Below are 19,670 nucleotides of genomic sequence, written 5' to 3'. Positions count from 1 at the left end.
TCACTGAGGGGGTGGGGCAGGTTTTGAATGAGCACCAATTTGAACATTGAACCTGCTTTGCTCCCTGACCGCCTGGTCCTGATCGCCACTGAGCAGAAACCTGTAAAGTATGCCCTTGAAACCACATTGAGCCTTAATTGCCACATGTTGAGAGCTGTTCTTGTGGCTTATCCCAGAGTCATTAAAATGGGGATGACTGCCAAGAATGGGGAGGGAGGCAGAGTCATCCATAAGAGAAGAACACTACATCTTTGTTTCCAAACACACTTGCCCTTTAAACTTGGTGTGAAGAGCATGCTTCGCTTATGTATAGATATACCACCCTTCCTTAACTGTAACCACAGTAACGTGAAAGTCACACCCAAAAACTAATAAAATACTGAAAAGATGATGCATTGAATCTGTTTACATTGTGTGACCAGGTAGAACACCAAAACTGACATTGTTAAAGCTTTCTTGTTTGTAAGATCTTAGAGAAATCTGAAAAAAATCCATGTGTTTTTGTCCATCCTTCCACTGTGAGAAGACAGGTCAATGCTATACGTCTGAAAGGATGTGTAACTGTCATGAAGCCCTCACTGAGAAAAGGAAAATTTAAACAAAGAAGCTGCTGGTGTTCTCAGAACAATGGACTGACCACCTCAAAGTCCAGACCTCAACATCACTGTATGTGTTATGGATTACTTGGATCGTGGGAAGCAGAAAAAGCAACCGACTTCTAAGAATGAACTTTGGAGGTTAAATATGTTTTCTACTTTTTTCTTAATGCTGACAAGTGAATAACTGGTACTCAATGACTTTGACTAAAGTTTAAACAAATGAAGGGTAGCCTGCATCAACACAGTTTTGTCTTTCTTACATTTGGCAGTAATTGTGCTATAATATTTTAGTCAAGTTGGAATGATGTCCACAGTTGAATCAAGAAAATTCAATATATCACTTTTTCAAGTGCAGAGAACTGTGGGAAAACTATGTTACTGGCATAAGCATTGCAGGGGTGGGGTACGACAACTAACTCCACTATAAAGTAATGACTAAGCAAGATATCCTCTAACATAGCTCAAGCACCTGCATAACCAACATCACTGTCAGCTGCCATTCTGTCACTACAGAGCAGATTATCCAGGGTTTCTGGGCAGGAGCTTGTATAGGATCTACTTACGCTCTGGCCCAGGACATGGGATTTCTCTTTATTAACCCCAAGTGGCACAAATTATTCAACTTCACTTCAATGCTCTCCGGTATCTCTGTTTAACTACCTGTTCAGCTGGCATACAGAAGGACTCAAAGGGGCTTTATAAAAACAGACCTTCAACACTCCCCCTGTCAGACTCCCCTGTGTTCCCTTTTCTGTCAAATGTGTGCGGGGGTGGATAAATATTTTTCTTCAAAAGTGAGCAGAGGAGTGCTGGGTTTCATTTCATCACTCCCCCCAATCCTCAAAGCCCCCACAGTCACAGCTGGGTCACATTTGCAGGGCTCTGGTGTCCAGTGTCCCTAGGCGAGACAGAGCCTGTCCCGATACCACAGGATTTAGCTTTATAGAATTGCTTGTGTGCATTTTCACCTAATCTTTATCTGCCCTACCTGCATACTGTCAATTACCATAAACACAATTTTTGACACTGCACTTACAATGGAAGCTGATGGGCAGCTGTTGAAGCAACTGTCCATTGGCTTCATTATAAGCATGGTTAGAGTCAACAGGTTTTCTGTTCTTTTCTAAGGAGAGTGAAAATGGGATGTGCAGGGGCACTCAAATACTTAACTGAGGTATCAGTTTTCAAATAACGTTACTGAAATCACTATTCAAGTATTCATTACGTTTCTTCACAGGAAGACAGAGAAAATATACAGGCTAACAATTCAGTAATGCCGATTTTATGTTTTAACAGGACTGTAAAATGTGACACAAGGGTTCACAGTGCTGGTGATAGGAACCAGACATCTGAAGAGTTTAATGCTAAAACTAAATACTGCCTGATGTCTGAGACACTGTTTTACAATGTTACATTTTTTAAGCCATTCATGGTGGTATGTAGGGTGTTGTGGAGTAAAACAGTCCCCAAAGACAACATTTTTTCAGATTTATTACAATTTTCCCATTATCATCACTGCATATAAAAACTCAAAAGACACATGTAGGTTCACTGGTGGTTTTGAGTAATAAATAAAATGGCTTTATTTTCATTGTAGACATTGCAACCCCTGGTTCTGATCACCACCACTGTAAATAATTACACTCTGTAACCACTCTGAATTTCTTTGCTTACTCAACCACTGAATTTTGTGGAAATTTGGAAAATTGGTGGTGTCTCATACAGATATTCAAATTACTCAGAATGCACTCCCTAATCAAAGTTACTGTCTGTGGTAACTGACCATATAATACAGATGCGGTAGATAGAAATTAGGTAAAAAAATTGCTGGAATATTCTTTTAAACTTTTAAAGGCATTTAAGCATTTGGACCCGAAGTGGCTGTTAGAATAACCACTGCCCCTCCTCAGGCATTTCTGTCACTGGAGACTGCAGGGCTGGGTGCAGACTGATGACATGAACCCAACGTCTGAGGACATGCTGGTCTCGCGCCCAGCCTTAACTGATGTGAATATGTACAGTGTCAACAGAGCAGAGACTAAATTAGGTCATTTGGAACATTTGCCCCACCTTACACTGTGGGGCTCATCAGCCCTTATTACATTCACCAATGATTTGCTTTTTGAAGAAGGTGGTAGTTTATGTGGTTTCACATGTGTGAAAGCTTAGCTGAGGTAGGTGAGGCTGGTAGTTGTTGGAGTCAGTCAGTCACACTATTGCACATGTATGAATGTATTGTGACCAAGGTCATGCTTTGACACTGCGGTTTCCATAGTGGCCAATGTTGTGTGGCTCTAAGCACAGTTATAGTTTTATGGTTCAGGGATGTGGGTTGTAATTTTGTAAGGTCTGGAAATCATTTACTACTCTGTGTCTAACGACCTCGATAAAGAGCCTTCTTATCAGCATGTATTCACCAAATCTAACCAAAGCCCATCTCACTGACCAAAGACACTTGGTTCCAAATCTTGTCTTGATGGTTACCGGACACTGGAACTGACTTTCGACTTCCATTTTATTCATAGTGAAAGAGAGCAGCTCTAACATGTTTCAAACAGGAGAAAGAAATCATGTTACTGAGCTCCAGATGTCTACCAGATTATGTAATGCTATTGCGCATTTTCTTTTTGTTTGCTAAATTAGTACTACAAAAATCATAGCTATGCATAGTTTAAGCAGAGTTTGTTTGCCGGTTTTTATTCTTCTACATATCTTGCAGTTCTTTACTTCATACTTACTTCACACAGACCAAACAAGCAAAAAAAAGGTGTGAAGTACATGGCTAATAGGGAAAATTTCCTTATTAAGCTCTAAGGACTTAGCAGTGGGTCAAGACTTCCCTTTCTCATGCTTGTCAGTACATACCTTACATATCAGTTTTATAGTAGCTACTGAATAATTCACAGTTCTGAACAATATGCTGTAAGATTAATACCTGAATAATAAGCCAGTTCCTTTCCACAGAACCATCAGCAGTTCCAGACTGGCATTCTTCCCTCCCATAACTTAACAATAACTTAACCAGTTTGCATTGCTTTCCATGTAATTACTAAAGAGCCATCCTTAGGATGTAATAAACATACGGGAGTTAAGAGGTCAAGCGTTTAAGGCATGATTATTGACCCTGAATCCTATCCTTAGCACTGTGTTTTTATTCTTGATGCACACAAGACTAATGTGCAAATGTAGTATAACATGTTAAATGTCCCTTTCCTGCCATTTAAACATGTGTAATGCTATGAGAATCAGTCCCTCAACACCAAGGAATGCAGCCACTTGAGAACATCTGTCCTCACAGAACAGTGTTTTCCTTTGACACACAACTTATGTCTGCAAAACAAGCATTGTTTTCCTGTATTTGGGGCTCATCCAAGAACCTTTTGAGGAAAAAATGAGTCAACTGAAAACTATACATGAACAGGTTGTGAGTTATGGACTACCTAGTGCTCTACCTTTTTGTGAATTAGCTAGCCAGGTTAGTCTTGTCATTTAAATGAAACTGAAAGTAGCCTATTAATGAATCTGCCACACCTGTCACTTTATGTTGTTTAGGTTTACGTCTTGCTTGAATATGTGATAAAGGTTATTCTCTAACTACACCCAGTAAAGTTATCTTGCTAGCTAGCTAGCCAGTTGCTACAGAGCTAGCTACTTCTAATGTGATTGCTTGCCCTCAGCTAAACCACTTGTGTACACTCTGCCACTATTACTAAGAAAAGATCACTCCCAGTTGTATAACTGGCGATATTGCTGTTAAAAATGATTCAGTAAACTAATTAATAAAGGATAACAAAAGAAATAAGTTAATGAACAATGAAAAGTGGCATTTTGCCTAGTAGTCTGCTTAACCACCAGTGGGCCGCCTGGAAAATACTGAGCAAAAAGCCAGTGAGCCACCAGCTTTGGAGTCAGTGGGCCAACAGTGGCCTGCTATCCTCTTGCTATCTGGGTAGCTAGAACCAGCTGGCTAGAATTTCACTAACTGAAGAAAATGGAGGTAAAACTACACGCTGACACTAACCTAACCATGTAGCTAACAAAACGTATAAGTGGCAGTATAGCTAACTAGACAAAAATCTACATGTCAGATGTCAGAATGTAAGACAGTCGTGTGAAGCTGTCTTTTCTGCACAGAGTAGAGTGTTTCAAAACCAGCATGACCATGACGGGGAGGTCACCAGAAAGTTTCCCGTCAACATAATGTGGTTAAACATACAAATAAAAGGGCTTTTTGTGCTGTGTCAGCTGGGGCATGTAGAGCAGCAGCTTGTCACCCTCCCCACTCCACCGAAAGAAAGCACAGACATGGCCAAACATGACACAGTGGGGTACATTCGCAGTTCCCCTTTACACAGATTCCTCTTTCTCAATTTTCTTTGCTTAGGTCATAATGTACTTGCAAGTAGAGGGTGATGCTTTAAGGCCTTCTGTTTTGACAGCCCATATTGTGCTCTGAAGATGGGTTCAGTTGATTGTAAGGTGATAAGGCCGGTGGTCCACTGGCAAAGCGCAAGTGATTAGATTTTGGATGAGGGCAACATGGAAAATGCTTGGATTAAGAGTTGGAATGCATGTCACCATTGCACACTACTATGACACCTGCTATTCAAATGGCCCCTTCAACAGATAACAAAAGCAGATATATATATATATATCTATGAAGTCCACATCACTTTTAAGTGACATTTAAAAGTGACATTCTGGCTGTAAAGACTGTATTAAACACTGAGCATGCTAATTGTATCTGTGGTAAAATCCTCACTATGCGAAACTACTTACATTACTTAAAAAGTTTCATTAAAGGCTTTCAGGAATTGGTCTATTACCATTCTGAGTCTTGCCCCAACAAGCCTTCTGAAAGGCTGTAACCTGATCTAAGCTTGCTACCTTGCACAAATACTTGCCTTCCATGCATGATGGGCATGCAGGTCCAGCTAAACAATCAAGCTCTGTACTAGCCATGTGCTCTGTCTACAACTGCACTCTATAAGCTGTCATAATCATGTATATTGCATAAAATAGAACTGAGACCATATTGTTGTCATGCTGTCGTCAGTAAACCCAGTTTTTGGTCAAGTGCTTTTGGCAGCCATAGGAGTATAGACAGAAAGAGACATGATCGAACACATAATTCTCTGGGAAGCAGCCTCTGCTCTTACCTGAGAGAGGCTCCCTTGGTTTGACCTCTGGCACCTCCTCCACTGGCTCCTCCTCAGGCCCGGGTGATGCTGAACGGTCCACCATGGACTCCCTCTTCTGCTTGCCCCTGCCCACGATCTTCAGAAAGGAGAGTCTGCGACTGCTTGAGTCGCCGTCACTTTCTGAGCACAGGTCTCCATTGGGCAAGCTCTCTTTACGGTTGTTCTCTCTGCATCTGCCTGCCATCCTGCACAAAGAGGGAAACCGATCAGAGTTAACGACTAACCAATAATATTATGTTTCACTTCCCACTCTCACCACTACCTATCATCAAGCGACAACAGTCAACTAGTTCAGAGCTTCAAAGAAATAGAAAAATAAAATGTGTTATGATTTCCAGTTCACTTTGTCTTTAACAGACACATTCTATAAAAGCATTCACCTTGAGCTGAGAATTATGGGTTCCTGCAGATCATTCTTACATTTCACTATATTTACACTGCTCAATGTATTTTTGTTAATCGTTATTCCGGTATTTGCCCTGTGATGGACTGGTGACCTGTCCAGGGTGTATCCTGCCTTCCGCCCAATGACATGCTGGGATAGGCTCCAGCTCCCTCCGGCGACCCAGAAGGATAAGTAGCTTAGAAAATGCGCGTGTGTGTGTGTGTGTGTGTGTGTTCCGGTATTTGCATTTGCAATATACAAGAATATGCAAATATACAAGAATATCCCTTAAACCAATCACAGTGCTTTTTTACTGTGAGCATCCAACCACAGCTCCAGATGTGTTTCTGTGGGTGTCTGGAGGAATTCAGGAATTTATGTAATCCAGAATTATTTTGGTAAAAATAATGCAAGCCGATCTTCACTACTGTGTTTTTAATACACAGCAGGACATATCAAAAAACAAAATGTAACAATATCAGGCAGGTTATAGATACACCCTGGGGGGCTTGAGCTCCTGCCCTTACACTGTACAAGTGCCCTTTTGGCATGTATAATAAGTGTTTTCTACATAGTCATTATTGAAGATCAATTCCAATGAGACTCAATTCAGTCTTGCCTGTCAGGGATACACGCATCACCACAGTGCTGGAAATCCTGCCAACAAAGTACTGAAAACATCAACTGCACAGTGTGGTAATTTTGAACAACAATCAAATGTAATGTTGGCAGTAAGGGGTGCTAAGAACTTGCTTAACTAAGTTTTTGTTATTGTAAAAACCAGACATTAATGCCTGGCTCTGTGGAGCTCATAAACAGAGTTTTAACTCGAAGATTTATAGTGACTAGATAGCTTAGTGACGTTATGGCCTTGCATGCTGGAGACTGGCACTGAAACTGCTGCTTGGGTGGTGGAATTTGTATTTCTGTCTACCTTGGGGAAAAACTCTTAACACGATGTTTGGTGTCCTCTGAAACTACCTTAGGAGGCTCCCCTCTGAACTCCTTCTGCCTTTCTTCTTTCTCTCCATGGGCGAGGGCATGCCAATGGAGCCTTGTGGAGAAGGAGTGGCGCTGCCTTTACTCCTGCCTGACATGCGCAGACCCTTGCCCAGCTTGCCCAGGGTCTTGAGTGGGGACACTCCTCGGATACGGTCCAGCGTCCCTTTGAAAGAGCCACCCTTTCCGGAGCCTCCGCGCCTCTCCTCATTGGCCTCGTTCTCGTCCTCCTCATCCTCGAATGGGTTGCGGTCCCGGGGCGCTCTCCCGTCCAGCAGCGAGCCCCCTGTATCCTTGGCCCACTCCTCATCTGAGCCATTCTCTTCGAATGGGTTGTGGTTGAGGCTCATCTTGCGGAGAATCAGCTCGCTGTGAGTGTTCTCCAAATCCACGTTCACCTTGCCCCCCTTCAGCCGAGCAGGGAGGTTCTTAAGGATGGGCATGTTTCTGCCTGGAAGATAAACACTAAAGGACAAAAGGTAAACACGCATTAGAGAGACATCTAATGACCAGCATCAGTGTTCTTAATGTCCAATATATTGACTGAGCCATCACAAATGAGGCTCAATTTGAGACACAGAATTCACAGGTAACTATCAGTCATGATTCTATAGTCTTTAGAATTATAAAGTGACTATTGATTCTATCAGTAATCAAGTAACCTACTGAGAATGTTGGCCATTAATTGAATAACCAGCTAAAAAAATCGCTAAACTATAAAAAGGATGTACCTGAACAATAATAAACCATAGCCTTTGAAAGAAAAACTAGGAAGCATTAAAAAGTATATATGTGGCATAAAAGTAATGCATGTATATGGGTGTGTTGATCAGACTCTGTTTCTTATTGTAAGAGAGACAGTAGAGATAGAAGAACTGAAAATATGCATTAGCATCATGCATAATGTCTACTAATCATCTGCCAGTTTGGACCACTCCTTCAACATAAAGTGACTGTATAGAGATTGTATGACCAAAGGAGGCTTCTACTTAAGCTAGGAGGCCGACCCTCCTAGCTTAAGTAGAAGCCTCCTTTGGTCATACAATCTCTATACTTAAGCTAGGAGGCCGACCCCCCACCAACCCTTTAAAGAACAGAGATAGGACTGAGAGAAATGAAAGATGAACGATGGGGTGGTGGTGAGGTGTGAAAACTGTCATGGGAAAAGCAAGGTAGAGATGGTAATTTGGTACTTTTTTTGAAAAAAAAATCATCTACAACCTGAATCTGTCTACTGTGAAGACATTTTAAAACATATGGTCATAAACTGTGTAAGACAGCTCTGATGTATCAATATTTTATGGTGTGATACCAGGTATTTGGGTCGCACCCATCTGTTTGGTTTGACAGATGTCTCCCTGCTTTATTACTATGATATATTAACCAGTTCCGTCTACACAGGGCTTAGAGATTAGCTTGTTTAGTCTGGAGGCTGAACAGTTCGCTCACACAGTTGAATATGAGAGCTTTGCAGATATCACACTGGAGCCTTGGTCTGCAATATCCTCTCTGAAGACTTCCTGTCTAATGGGGTGCACTTGGACATTTATGGCTGGTGATAAACGTGAAAGGAACAGTGCTGAATCACTTCCTGCTAGCTAATTTGCATGTTTCAGTATGAATGTGTGGGAGAAGTGGCTTTGCCTCAAACAAATTATTAAGTTCTACTGACTAAATTTTAAGTGGCAGCTGCCCAGTTTTCCGTGTTATAAACAGAACAAACCGGCATTTTGGTGACTTGAACAGTCATAGAAACTAGTCATGCACCAATATGGACACTGTGGGTAGATCCCGATATCTGATGCGTAAACATTTATAAAAAATAGAAATTCACATGGGGCAGCATTATAGAGAAATGCAGTAAAATGAATAATATGTAGAAAATTAGAACATAGCTGTGTTGACATTTTAAACAAGTGTTGTTATCCTGTGTGTCTTTATGCTTTCTAGTAATAAATAGGTGGGCCTTGAGGTGGAAAAGGTTGAGAACTCTGGCCTAAATGTTCTGCTTGTCTGAAATATGATAAAAACATATTTAAATATTGGTTTGAAATACTGGTCAAACATTTGTCTGATGACAATATTTTCTTTTTAAACAAAATGATTCTTCTTGTGACATGTTTCTGAGCTTATAGTTATCAGTAAAGTTATTTGCAGGCCTTGTGTATGACACTTTTGTAAATACTGATTAATGAAATCTTAAAGCAATTACATTCTGGATTACATTCTCGATTATGTGTTTGAACAACCCAAAGAACAAGCCACATTTGGTGTGTAACAGTAAGCTTTGAATTCCTGAAGAAGGCATATTGTTTGCAGCTTCCTAACTATTTGGAAGTAATAATGTGTTTGTATGTTTTTTCCATATGGGCCACTGAACCTGAGGACTTCCAGGATAAAATGAGACACCACAAAGGAGTTAAAGAATTTCACTGGAACTGTTAGTGTCTGACTGATTTGGTCGTCATGTAATTATCAAACAGGGTGGAAACTGATACTACAAATGAAGGTCGGCAGAAGAGGAAGTTCTGCAATAGACCAGATCGATGCTAGACACAGAGTACAGGGGTGGTTATTCTTACTGAGTTGTAATTCTGGTGCTTTACTGAGTTCAGTGTATGCGTGCAGTTAGTTTATAGTGATAGATTAGAGTAATCCATGTTCTTTTGCAACAAGTTGAGTGGGAAGTCAGAACAGCTGTTATTGCGAAAATGGGGAAATATTTATTCTGCACCACCAAAAGCCCAAGAGTATGAAGAGACAGTTAAAAAACAGCTGACTCAAAGAAATTCAGCAATGATGCTGAATACTGTCACTGAAGCATTCTGCATGGACTGAATCCAAAATCTCACTGGAGCCGTGTGGAGATAAAGTTTTGGGTGGCCTGTCCACACATGTACGTCACTCCTACTTTTCTCGTAATTCCCCAAATCACCTTCCAAAGCTAGCCCGGCTCTAATTATCAATGTTACAGTGGAGCACTTGTGGAACGTCGGGTTAGATCTCTGGGTGAGATATAAAGACCATTCTGCTGCTTTCCCAGGCTTACTCCACTTCCTGTCTTGCACAGGTAGCCAACAAAAGAGACAGGTTCCCCGCATTCCATCCCATCATAGGAGGATTCTCCATTTGGTTTCTTGAATGAAACAAGTAGGATCATATGCCTACCAATAAATGTAACACATATGATAAAAACAAACACTACCCAGTGGCTGTAGGTTGCAGCTGATAACTGCCTTTTTGAAGCTGTATTGAACTTTACAACGAAAAATGAACTGAAACCTGCTCGTCACCTCCCCTTTTGACCAGGCAGTGATTTGAGATCAATAGCCTTCATGTTTCGGTTTAATACCTAATCACTGTTGGGAATGTCCAGAGTTCCTGGAGTGCCCTGCTTGACCTTGGTCCAGCTTATCCCATCTGGATTACTTTGCATATTGTTTCCATAAAATTCACCTGGCCATGTCTTTCTCATTGGGTAACATATACCTTTATATACCTTTCTGTCTCTTGTAAACACATTTATTTACACTTTACACACATTTATAATTTTACACATTTTACACATGTGAACTCCTTGTGTATGTCAGTTTTACAGACCATGTCAATTATTACCTTTTTAAGATGTTTCCTTTTGATTAGAATGCCACTGATTTTGGTTTTGAACTCTTTTTCTGTATGGACATAAGAACAATGGTTCTTGGCTTGGGCATATAGTTCTAGATAAAAGGTTTGATTAGTATATAAACCTTGTGTGGAGGTACTTCAAACTTTAAAAAGGTTCTTCACACTCCTAATGCTGTTTAAAGAATCAACTTCTTTAGAGAACCAAAAGTGGTTCTGCTATGGCAGTGGATCTCAAACCAGTCCTCAAGCCCCCAGATTATCTACATTTTTGCTCTATCCTTATGCATTGTGAGCTGTCTGGGGTGCCCTGTGGACCAGTTTGAGAACCACTGCTCTATGGCAATGCTCCATTTAGCACATTAAGACTGTACTGATATTGGTTTCATTATTTCTTTTTAAAAGCACCCACCATGAAATAAATAACCACTACCAAGCACTGTAGAGTATCCTCGGATCAATGTGCAATGTGCAAAAGTAAAATGCAACATTACTTCTGTTATTTATCTTCCATCTTGTGTATCCAAACCAATGGCCCATGGTTGTTCTCTATCCTAAGAGCTAATCCTGTTCTAAGGGTGGAGTAAAGTGAGGCCAGGAAGGGAGGTAATAAGCGGAGGTGAGGAGGGGGAAAGGCAGTGTTACACTGTAAGAGAGAAGGCCTGGTGTCAAGATGTGCCAGAGAAAGGGTGTACTGGCCAGGGCTCTGGCACTGGACTACAGACGCTAGCTTGAGGAAAAGCCCTGGAATGTTGGAGTGATCCCAAGAATAATCTGTGCACGACTTTCCCTGAGGGATGGTTTAAATGCACCCAAGCCATCGAGGCATATGACCAGGCACAAGTCCTGCACAATGGCTTAGAAGCATGCAATGAAAATGCCTCTTTACTGGTTTTAAAGGTTAAACAGGTATCAGTGGGTTGAAATTAATCTGCAAGCTATGTGCATTATCCTTAAACACATGAGAAATATAACGAAAGACTTGAGATCAGATATGCCATGCCATAAAATATCTCAGCTGTAATCGATCCAGATGAAACCCTGATACATTACAATGACAGCTTCTTTCAATCTCTTCTTCTTGTGTTTTGGCGAGGTTCACTCCTATTGTTGCCAGTGTAGGCTATTAGACTAAGAAGAAACAAATCCTCCAAAATTCGATTAGATCATGTTAGCTTTGCCAATAGTCTCAGTGCTGGAATATGCCCTGCCATAAAGCTGTTTTTTTCCATGACACATTACATTTCGCAAGGTTATTGTGAGGGTAAATCTTTAACTGTTCACTAGCAGATCAAGGTTTAGATGCCATTAGAAACTGCAAGAAGGGTGAAGGTTTCTTTTCTCTGACACAGGAACAAAAATGTCTGGGTCAGCTAATTTAGATTTCAATTCCCAAAAATTTTATCCATAGTCTACACTCAGTAAACCTTACAGTACCCTCCTAAAAAATATGGATTTTCAAGTGTTCTTTAGTAAAGAAAATGGTTCTATATAGAACCATGAACACTCAAAGACTGATTAAAGGGTAGTTTGCATCATGAAAGGGTTCTTCAGCTTGATGGAGAATGTGCTGTAGATCATTCCATATAGAACCTTTATGAAAATGGTTTTATATGGCAATCAAAAGGGCTCTTTTCTTTGTTATGATGTCAAGCTTGTAACAATAGGAGAACCTTTTTGGGTGATATATAGATCCCTTTTCAAAAAGGTTCTATATAGAACCATCTATAGCACATTTAGGCCTGTTTTCCATTAATCTGAAGACCCCTTTAATGATGCAATAAACTCTTTAACCACGGAAAGTGTTCTCTAAGTGTTCGTAGTTCTATTATAGAACCATTTTCTTTTCTAAACAACCCTTGAAGAACCATATTTTTTAGAATGTAGTGTAGCTGATCCAGGATCAGACTCAGTGTTTCAATTGCTCAATGACTTTGTGAATAGCAACCCAGCTCAGTAGGTTCTCCAAAGTAACCTCACAGATCACACATCACTTTGGAGAAATTTTCTCTCAGTCTTAATTCAATTTGACTGCCCAGATCAATCCTCCAAACACTGGAGTCTGAATACCTGGACTGGAGTAAGTACAGGAACACTGACCTTGGCTGTTCTTGAGAACAGCTACAACCCAGGAGCACTCTTCTAAAATCATTTCATCATGTTACATGTCGTTATTCGCTTATTATGGCTGCAAATTAAGCATAATCTTGGATTAAGGCATGTCGGTGGAAATTTCCCACCAAAAAAGTGGGATTTAATCCGTGACCAGAAAACTGGCACTGTGACTCTGTAGTTATACAACACAGCCTGTAATTTTATAGTTAGACATAACTGCTTATGACTGATACTGACACTTTTTTGCTCTAAATCTGCTCTGTATGACTTTACTGAGTCTTGTTGTGCCCTCCTCGTTCACATCGAGTGTCCACAAAACTCTGAGAGCGAGGAAAGCGCTGAGCACAGCAGTCTGACATGTAACTGAAAGGAAAATAGCAGTAAACTTACACAGCCCATCCTGTTCATGATGCAAACGGGAATGAGACCAGAAAGAAAAATGCACTCCCACTCAGGTGTTCGGAGGTCGTCTGTGAAATTCTTCTTTTCAGCTCCTCAGTGAAACTCCGGTATCTGCCTCTTGCTGAAACGGTTGCGCAAACGACAAGCCGCTCACTGCACACTGCGCACTCACCGCACTTTTATTTTGGTGGGTTGGCCCAACATCCACAGTTTCTCAAGACGCTCAGGAGGAGAGCGCTGAGCTGTGGAGCTTATCGCCAGTGAGAGTGGTTTAGTCACTGTGAGGCGTCTCAGTCTCTCTAATTTTTTTTAGGTGGACATTCCAGCTTTGCTCAGTTCTGGGTCTTTTCAGGCTTTTATAGTGTAAAGAGATGAACTGATTTGGGAAGTGAGTAGATAAGAGTGGCTAGGCTAATCTTTTAGCCTTGTAGTAAGTTTCTACATTTCTTCCGTGTGTTTCATCCTGACCGTTTCACACTGCTTCTCATTTTACTGCTCTGTTCATAGTCAAGTAGACGAAGTGCATATTGATTTAAGACACTACTGACAGCATTATCTGTTCATGTATGTACTCACTGGGCTGTAAAGATACGTTATGGTGTGTGTTAAAATGCCTCGATGCTACACTCTCTGGAAAAAATATATTTCAGTGTACAAACGCTGAGAGTGGTACCATGAATGGAGGCTGTAGTGATGGCTGAATACTGAATACACTGTCCTAAATGTATTCAGTACTGTACTCCATTACAATACACAAACAGTAATGTATTCAGAATACATTTAGAATAAATCTTGGTAAGGCAGGTGGGAATTTTTTCATACTGTTTCTTGCTGTTACTGGATGACAGTTTTCTTCTGTTTAATTATTCTGTTAATGCATTTCATGAAAAATTTGTTATCATTTAAAAAAAAACAAACACTTTTTTTCCTCTCTCACCACTTGCTTAGGTCTCCTGCTGTTCCCGCAACCCCCGAGCATCACTTACAAACATGTCCACTACTGAGAAGATTATTAGTGTGATCATTCTTCAGTAACAGAGATTAATAACTGATCATTACATTGATTTATCAGTCTACTCAGGCTTTAGCAAGAACTTCAGTTTGTAAAGAGATCCTTAATTAGTTAAGAAAATTAAGAAAAATTAGTTTCTTATTAAAATTCGTTCAACAAGTATGTTTGCTGCATGTTGTGCACAGATTCAATTTTTTTTTTATTTAGTGGGTAAGTATTCTAAAAGTAATTTCCTAAAAATGTAATAGTAATTGTATTCTGAATACTGTTTTTACAAAATGTAACTTAGACTGAATAAAGGTACTTTCTGTATTCTGAATACAATTTCCAATGCTTATATTTTGTTACATCCCAACCCTTTCCCTCTGAAAATGAATGTAGTGTAGCATTAAGACTCATATAAAGTACACAATTGGACTTCCCTGCTAGAGAAACCAGCATAGACCAGCATGGCTGGTCACCAGTAAAACCTGCTCATGTTGTGTTTTGAATGCTGGTATGATGGTCAATGATCATGACCATAATGGGTGATCAGTTAAACAGCACCAGACCAGCATAAACCAGCTTAGCCCAGCATGGAATTAATGGTGGCGTGTACTGGTTTTTCAGCAGGCTTTATGGACCATGTTGTACCTTTGAGAGTTACATTTATGCCCTGTGTGCTGGTCCACTTACTGTGGAAAAAGAAGACTCCTCAATTCTGCTAATCTTGGTAACTGATAATGCCAGCAACATCAGAAAGACCGTAACACACCCTGCAAACATTCAGCTGTTGTTGATAATTCTGATGTCCTATGCTGCTGCTGCATTGGCTGTCATTAAAATTAGCCTGGGACCTCACACGGTTTACTGTCTTTCCACATTCATCTAATTTTTTTCACAGTCAGGCCGGACACGTGGCGAAAGGAAGCCAGCCAAACACCTATCAGCCATTCCCGAAACACAATAGAAATGGCAGTGGAGTGCGTCACAACAGCTACATTTCAATCACATCAGCCTAAAAAAAAGAACGACATTGTTTAGTGGCTGCACTGGAGGAGTGTGCGTCTCTCCAAATACTTGTTTCCCTTCGAATCCTGGCAGCCGCTATGAGCACAAAGAAATGACTTTTCCTTTTGTGATTGGGTAAACACTTGAGGAAGGCTTAGCCGCTGATTTAGGCTGTAAACAATGGATGGACACGAATGTCTGCCCTCTCTGGTCTGATAGCAGAGGTCAAATTACCACAGCAAAAGTAGCTTAGGTAATTCGAAGAACTTTTTATTGGCCTTTCTATGTTTCGTGGACTAGTCTTGAGATCAGAGAAAGAGGTAAAAACTTAAATGATCTGCCCGTTTACTCATTAACTTAGGTTTGGCAAATAAATCACACAAGCGAAAGAGTGTGTGCTCACCTTTGTGTGTTTTTCAGTGGCTTCTCTGCGAGAATGCACATGCTATAGATTTTTTAACATGTTCTTTAATCTTTTGCATCTTGCACCATGTGTGAAGAGTAATAAGATCCTTTGCATTCCTGCTACGCATGAGGGATAGAGCCTTAGATAACTGCAGGCACTGCTCTTTCCCATGTCTCTTCCTTGTTAATCAATTATGGGCCTCAGACTGCCTCTATCTGAGTGGAAACAGAGCGAGGACATCGCACACTTGTTCCTGTTGATTGTCATGGGGCAAGGAGAGCGTCAGGGAACTGCAACTGGCGCCACTTCTAAGACCAGCGGTGAATAAATAGAGGATAGATTGCGAGGCGAGCTCCAAACTGGAGTATATTCCTGGCTTTGGGAGCAGGAAATAACACTGCATAACATTAAGTTTTTCATTGTTATGAGTCTCTCCTGTTGCCAGCAAAGGTCACCTTGGCATTGCCTCAAAATATTTCCTGACACTTCGCCAAACGAGAAAGTATGCGGGCCCCTGTTAGGTTTACGCGGCTAGTTTGTTTATGTTAACTGGTTTGGTTGTTGAGCTTTGCCTATACTCTCAGAGTAAATAAAGTTGCAGAACCGGATTTAAACTTGTGGATTGAATAAACGGGAAAAATGCTTAGTGGCTAAAACATTAGTGATAGGCTCCAAGCCAGAGTCTGATATCTGTAAATGGCTATGCCAAAAATGATGCCATGCAAAGAAGAAAGGGGACAGAACTACTGAATGCAAAGACTGTTTTAATGCAGCTTACTAGTTACATACTTCTGCTCCTGATTTGCTGTTATTGTTGTATTTGTAACAGTGGCGTAACTACCAACAGTGCAGGTGGGGTGGGTCCCTTAATGTCTTTATTGGACCACCTTGTATTGCTAATTACGCTGTTTTACACCCCTGACTCAAGTGGAGCTACAATAGCCTAACATTAGCCTACATTAGGCACTAAGCTGACTGAGAGATAGCCAAGGAAGCAAGCAAATTACATTGTTGTTTTTTATTCATTGAAAGTCAGTTTTATACAGAGGGCCCATTCATTTTTTTCACTTTGGACTGGGGCCTGTAAGATCCTTGATTCTGATTACTATTTGTGGTTGTTGTTGCACAATTCCCTTGTAGATACACAATGAAACGCACCACTCTCCGCTTCCCTCCCAGAGCGCTAGAGCTGAAACCATATCCCTATTTGTCATCACACTTATGCAACCGCCGCTTTGCACCTGTGCACGAGGGACAGCAGGGGATGCTCCAATCATAGCCCGCCTGCATCCTGCTTTGGATGGCCCTCCACAGGGCCAAAGGAAGTGCCCCCTAGTCTTGCCATCACCCCTTGTTGAAAAAAGGGCCCTATTGAACGCCCTCGGAGCACGAGTCCCGCCCTCACAGAGCAATCTGCTGCTGCCCTGCTGCCTCAGCCCAGAGCCATGGTCAGGAGAGGAGGTACAGAGGGGTTATCCTTTATTCACGCTGACTGGAGCTGGTAGCATCCTGGTGCCATTTGGCTGCAGTAAGGGCATCTGTCATCCCAAGTAGGATGAGCCCTGGTTAGACGTCATAGAGTGGCCCTTTGCGCAGTCAGGGTCGCAGGTTAAAGCTATTTTAAGAGGGTCATAGTGGAAGTTGTCTCTCAATGTGAAAGTCAATTTGTGGTTTGAGGAAGGAGATATTACTACGTTCCTGTGTTTCCCACAGTTTTATGGTTCATAAAAAAATTGGCACTGATTTTGCTCAGTGGTATATCAGTTGGTCCTGATTCAGCAGATGATCAAGTGTCATTCCTTTTTTTTTCCTTTCAGTTTTAGTGTCCTCTACAGATTGAGCTCTATATAACAAATATCTGTACTATGATGTATGTGCTATTGTGAAGCCAATACTTTTATAGAGTCTTATAGATATAGGAGTCTTATAGTCTGAACATTTTTCTAGCATTGCCATGAAAGAACTACTCTGATCCTCTAGAGAACCTTTCAATGAATGGGATATGCGAGTGTGGAGATTCTTTTAAAAGCTCCTCAGCATAATGTATACTAATACTAATCTATACTTATAACTAAGGCTTTTATTTGCCTAAAAGCACACATCCTATAACCGTTTAGGAACCTTTGTTTTTAAAAACGTACATTCAAATTACTTTTAGATCATGTCTAACAATATGTGATCAACAGTCAGCTGCACAGCAGATTAGTGCCTTGGGTTATTTACCAGCAAAACAGGTCATTTCTGCTTCTAAGTGCTATATATGAAAGGACATCCAGGACGTTGTCTTTTACAACAGCGACACTGGGCACTTGACTGCTGTGTGTGCGTCATAGGCACGCTTAAATAAACAACGTGTGTGGAGATTCCTTAGATACGGACAGACCGATAAGAATCAGTGAATCATCAGGGCCAGAAGTCGGATTCTTACAAGTCATTATATTAGTCATTGACTAGAGCCAAACGTAAAAAAAACTAAATATATAATTCTCATCAGAACTAAAGCAACTGACATTAAATTGTCATTATAGTCCAGACAAGGTTAGACATCAGTTGGCAGATGTATGTCTATAGAGACATCAGTATGTCAGAAAGCTGTCCTGACCTGTCTTGCCTCTTATTGACATCCCTGAGGCTGAAAACCTCATTCATTTAACCAGCACAATTACTAATACAGAAGGTGCCCATCAAAGTTCTACAAGGCTGAAATACAGAGGTACATTTCTTTTTTGTCAACAGTGACACACAGTCTAACCAAACATTCCCAGCTTTTTGCTCTTACCTTGTTTATCAGCTCTACAGTGGTAAGTCCTCAGTAGTCTTAAAGATGGGACATCCCTGTGCCTCTGAGGTAGTGTCAGAGTGTTGGTAAGTATACCTTATGTAGTGGTAAAATTGAGAGCGACTAACTACACAAGCGTGCCTGTCCCAGCCGAAGACGCGTCTGGACCCTGGGGCCGGCTGTGGACGCTTCCTGAGCTGTTTTGCAGCGCAAAGCTGATGCTTTTTCCTCAGGAAGCCGGCCATCCCCTTTCCTTCTCACCAACCAACAACCCCCCCCCACTCCCTACACCCCTTGGGACGCTGGGAAGCACAGGCTTTCTGATGATACTAATTAGCCTGGGAAGAAGAATGATGGAGGGTTACCCTTTGTAGAGCACTTTCTTCTTCATTTGTTTATTTACTGTCTTGTGCCAACAGCCCCGATCGATAAGAGAGGCTGGTGCCACAGCCCATTGGCTAGCCCAAGTATGATGCGGTGTTGTGAGGGAAGTGAGGTTGAATGGAGGCAAAGCTGGAGATTGTTTCAGAGCCCTCTGTCTTGCTTCGGACCCCTTTTGTCCGTCCGAGTGTTTGTTGACGCTTGCCTCCCTCAACACAAGCCTCCCGTGTCTGAAGGTGTTTTCCCACTGTAATGGCAACACTGGCCTGCCATGAACCCTCCAACTAGAGCAGGACTGTGTGGTGGTGGTGGGCTTAGGCTGGGGTCACTGGGTACACCTTCACTGTCTTTACAGGAGGCCTTTGTTTGTTTTTCCACAGTAAGACACAGTGGTGTATTAGATCTACAGATCTGTAGGCCCAGGGCTTTGATCACCGCTGTGGTAATGACTGTCAGAGAGCTATTTATACTCCTGAGGTCTTATTAATGAACATAACTTTGCTGCTTCAGAGAATTATCATTTATATACAGTATTATAATCATAAAAGGCTTGTATTTTGGCTCATTTATTAGAATCTTTTAATTGTTTGAAAAACTATCGTTGGTAGATATAACAATGGATCTAAACACAATTCTAAACTCTTTCTCTCTTCTAAATTCTAAACTCTTCAAAGCAGTGCTGGGCAGGATTCATAAAAAATTCTAATATCACTGAAATCTGTCACAGTATCAGATGATATTTAAGTTTATATTAATAAAGTGAAGCCAGCCTTCTTG

General features: G+C 41.2%; 1 protein-coding gene across 1 annotated transcript in view; it reads right to left on the bottom strand.

Annotated features, from left to right (window-relative positions):
- exoc3l2b (exocyst complex component 3-like 2b) overlaps window positions 1-13,531 on the bottom strand; it is a 33,279-nt gene extending 19,748 nt beyond the window's left edge. The window contains exons 1-3 of the mRNA XM_036561269.1: window positions 13,314-13,531; window positions 7,167-7,649; window positions 5,759-5,985 (exon numbers count right to left, since the gene is read on the bottom strand). Of these exons, the coding sequence (XP_036417162.1) occupies window positions 5,759-5,985; window positions 7,167-7,627 (688 nt within the window). The 5' untranslated portion in view covers window positions 7,628-7,649; window positions 13,314-13,531. The remainder of the gene's footprint in view (window positions 1-5,758; window positions 5,986-7,166; window positions 7,650-13,313) is intronic.
- Between the last annotated feature and the right edge of the window lie 6,139 nt (window positions 13,532-19,670).

This window comes from Colossoma macropomum, unplaced genomic scaffold (genome assembly GCF_904425465.1).
Source record: "Colossoma macropomum unplaced genomic scaffold, Colossoma_macropomum, whole genome shotgun sequence".
In the NCBI taxonomy this organism is placed as follows: Eukaryota; Metazoa; Chordata; class Actinopteri; order Characiformes; family Serrasalmidae; genus Colossoma; species Colossoma macropomum.
Note: the sequence above shows the minus strand (reverse complement) of the source record. Positions and strands in the feature narration are given on the sequence as shown.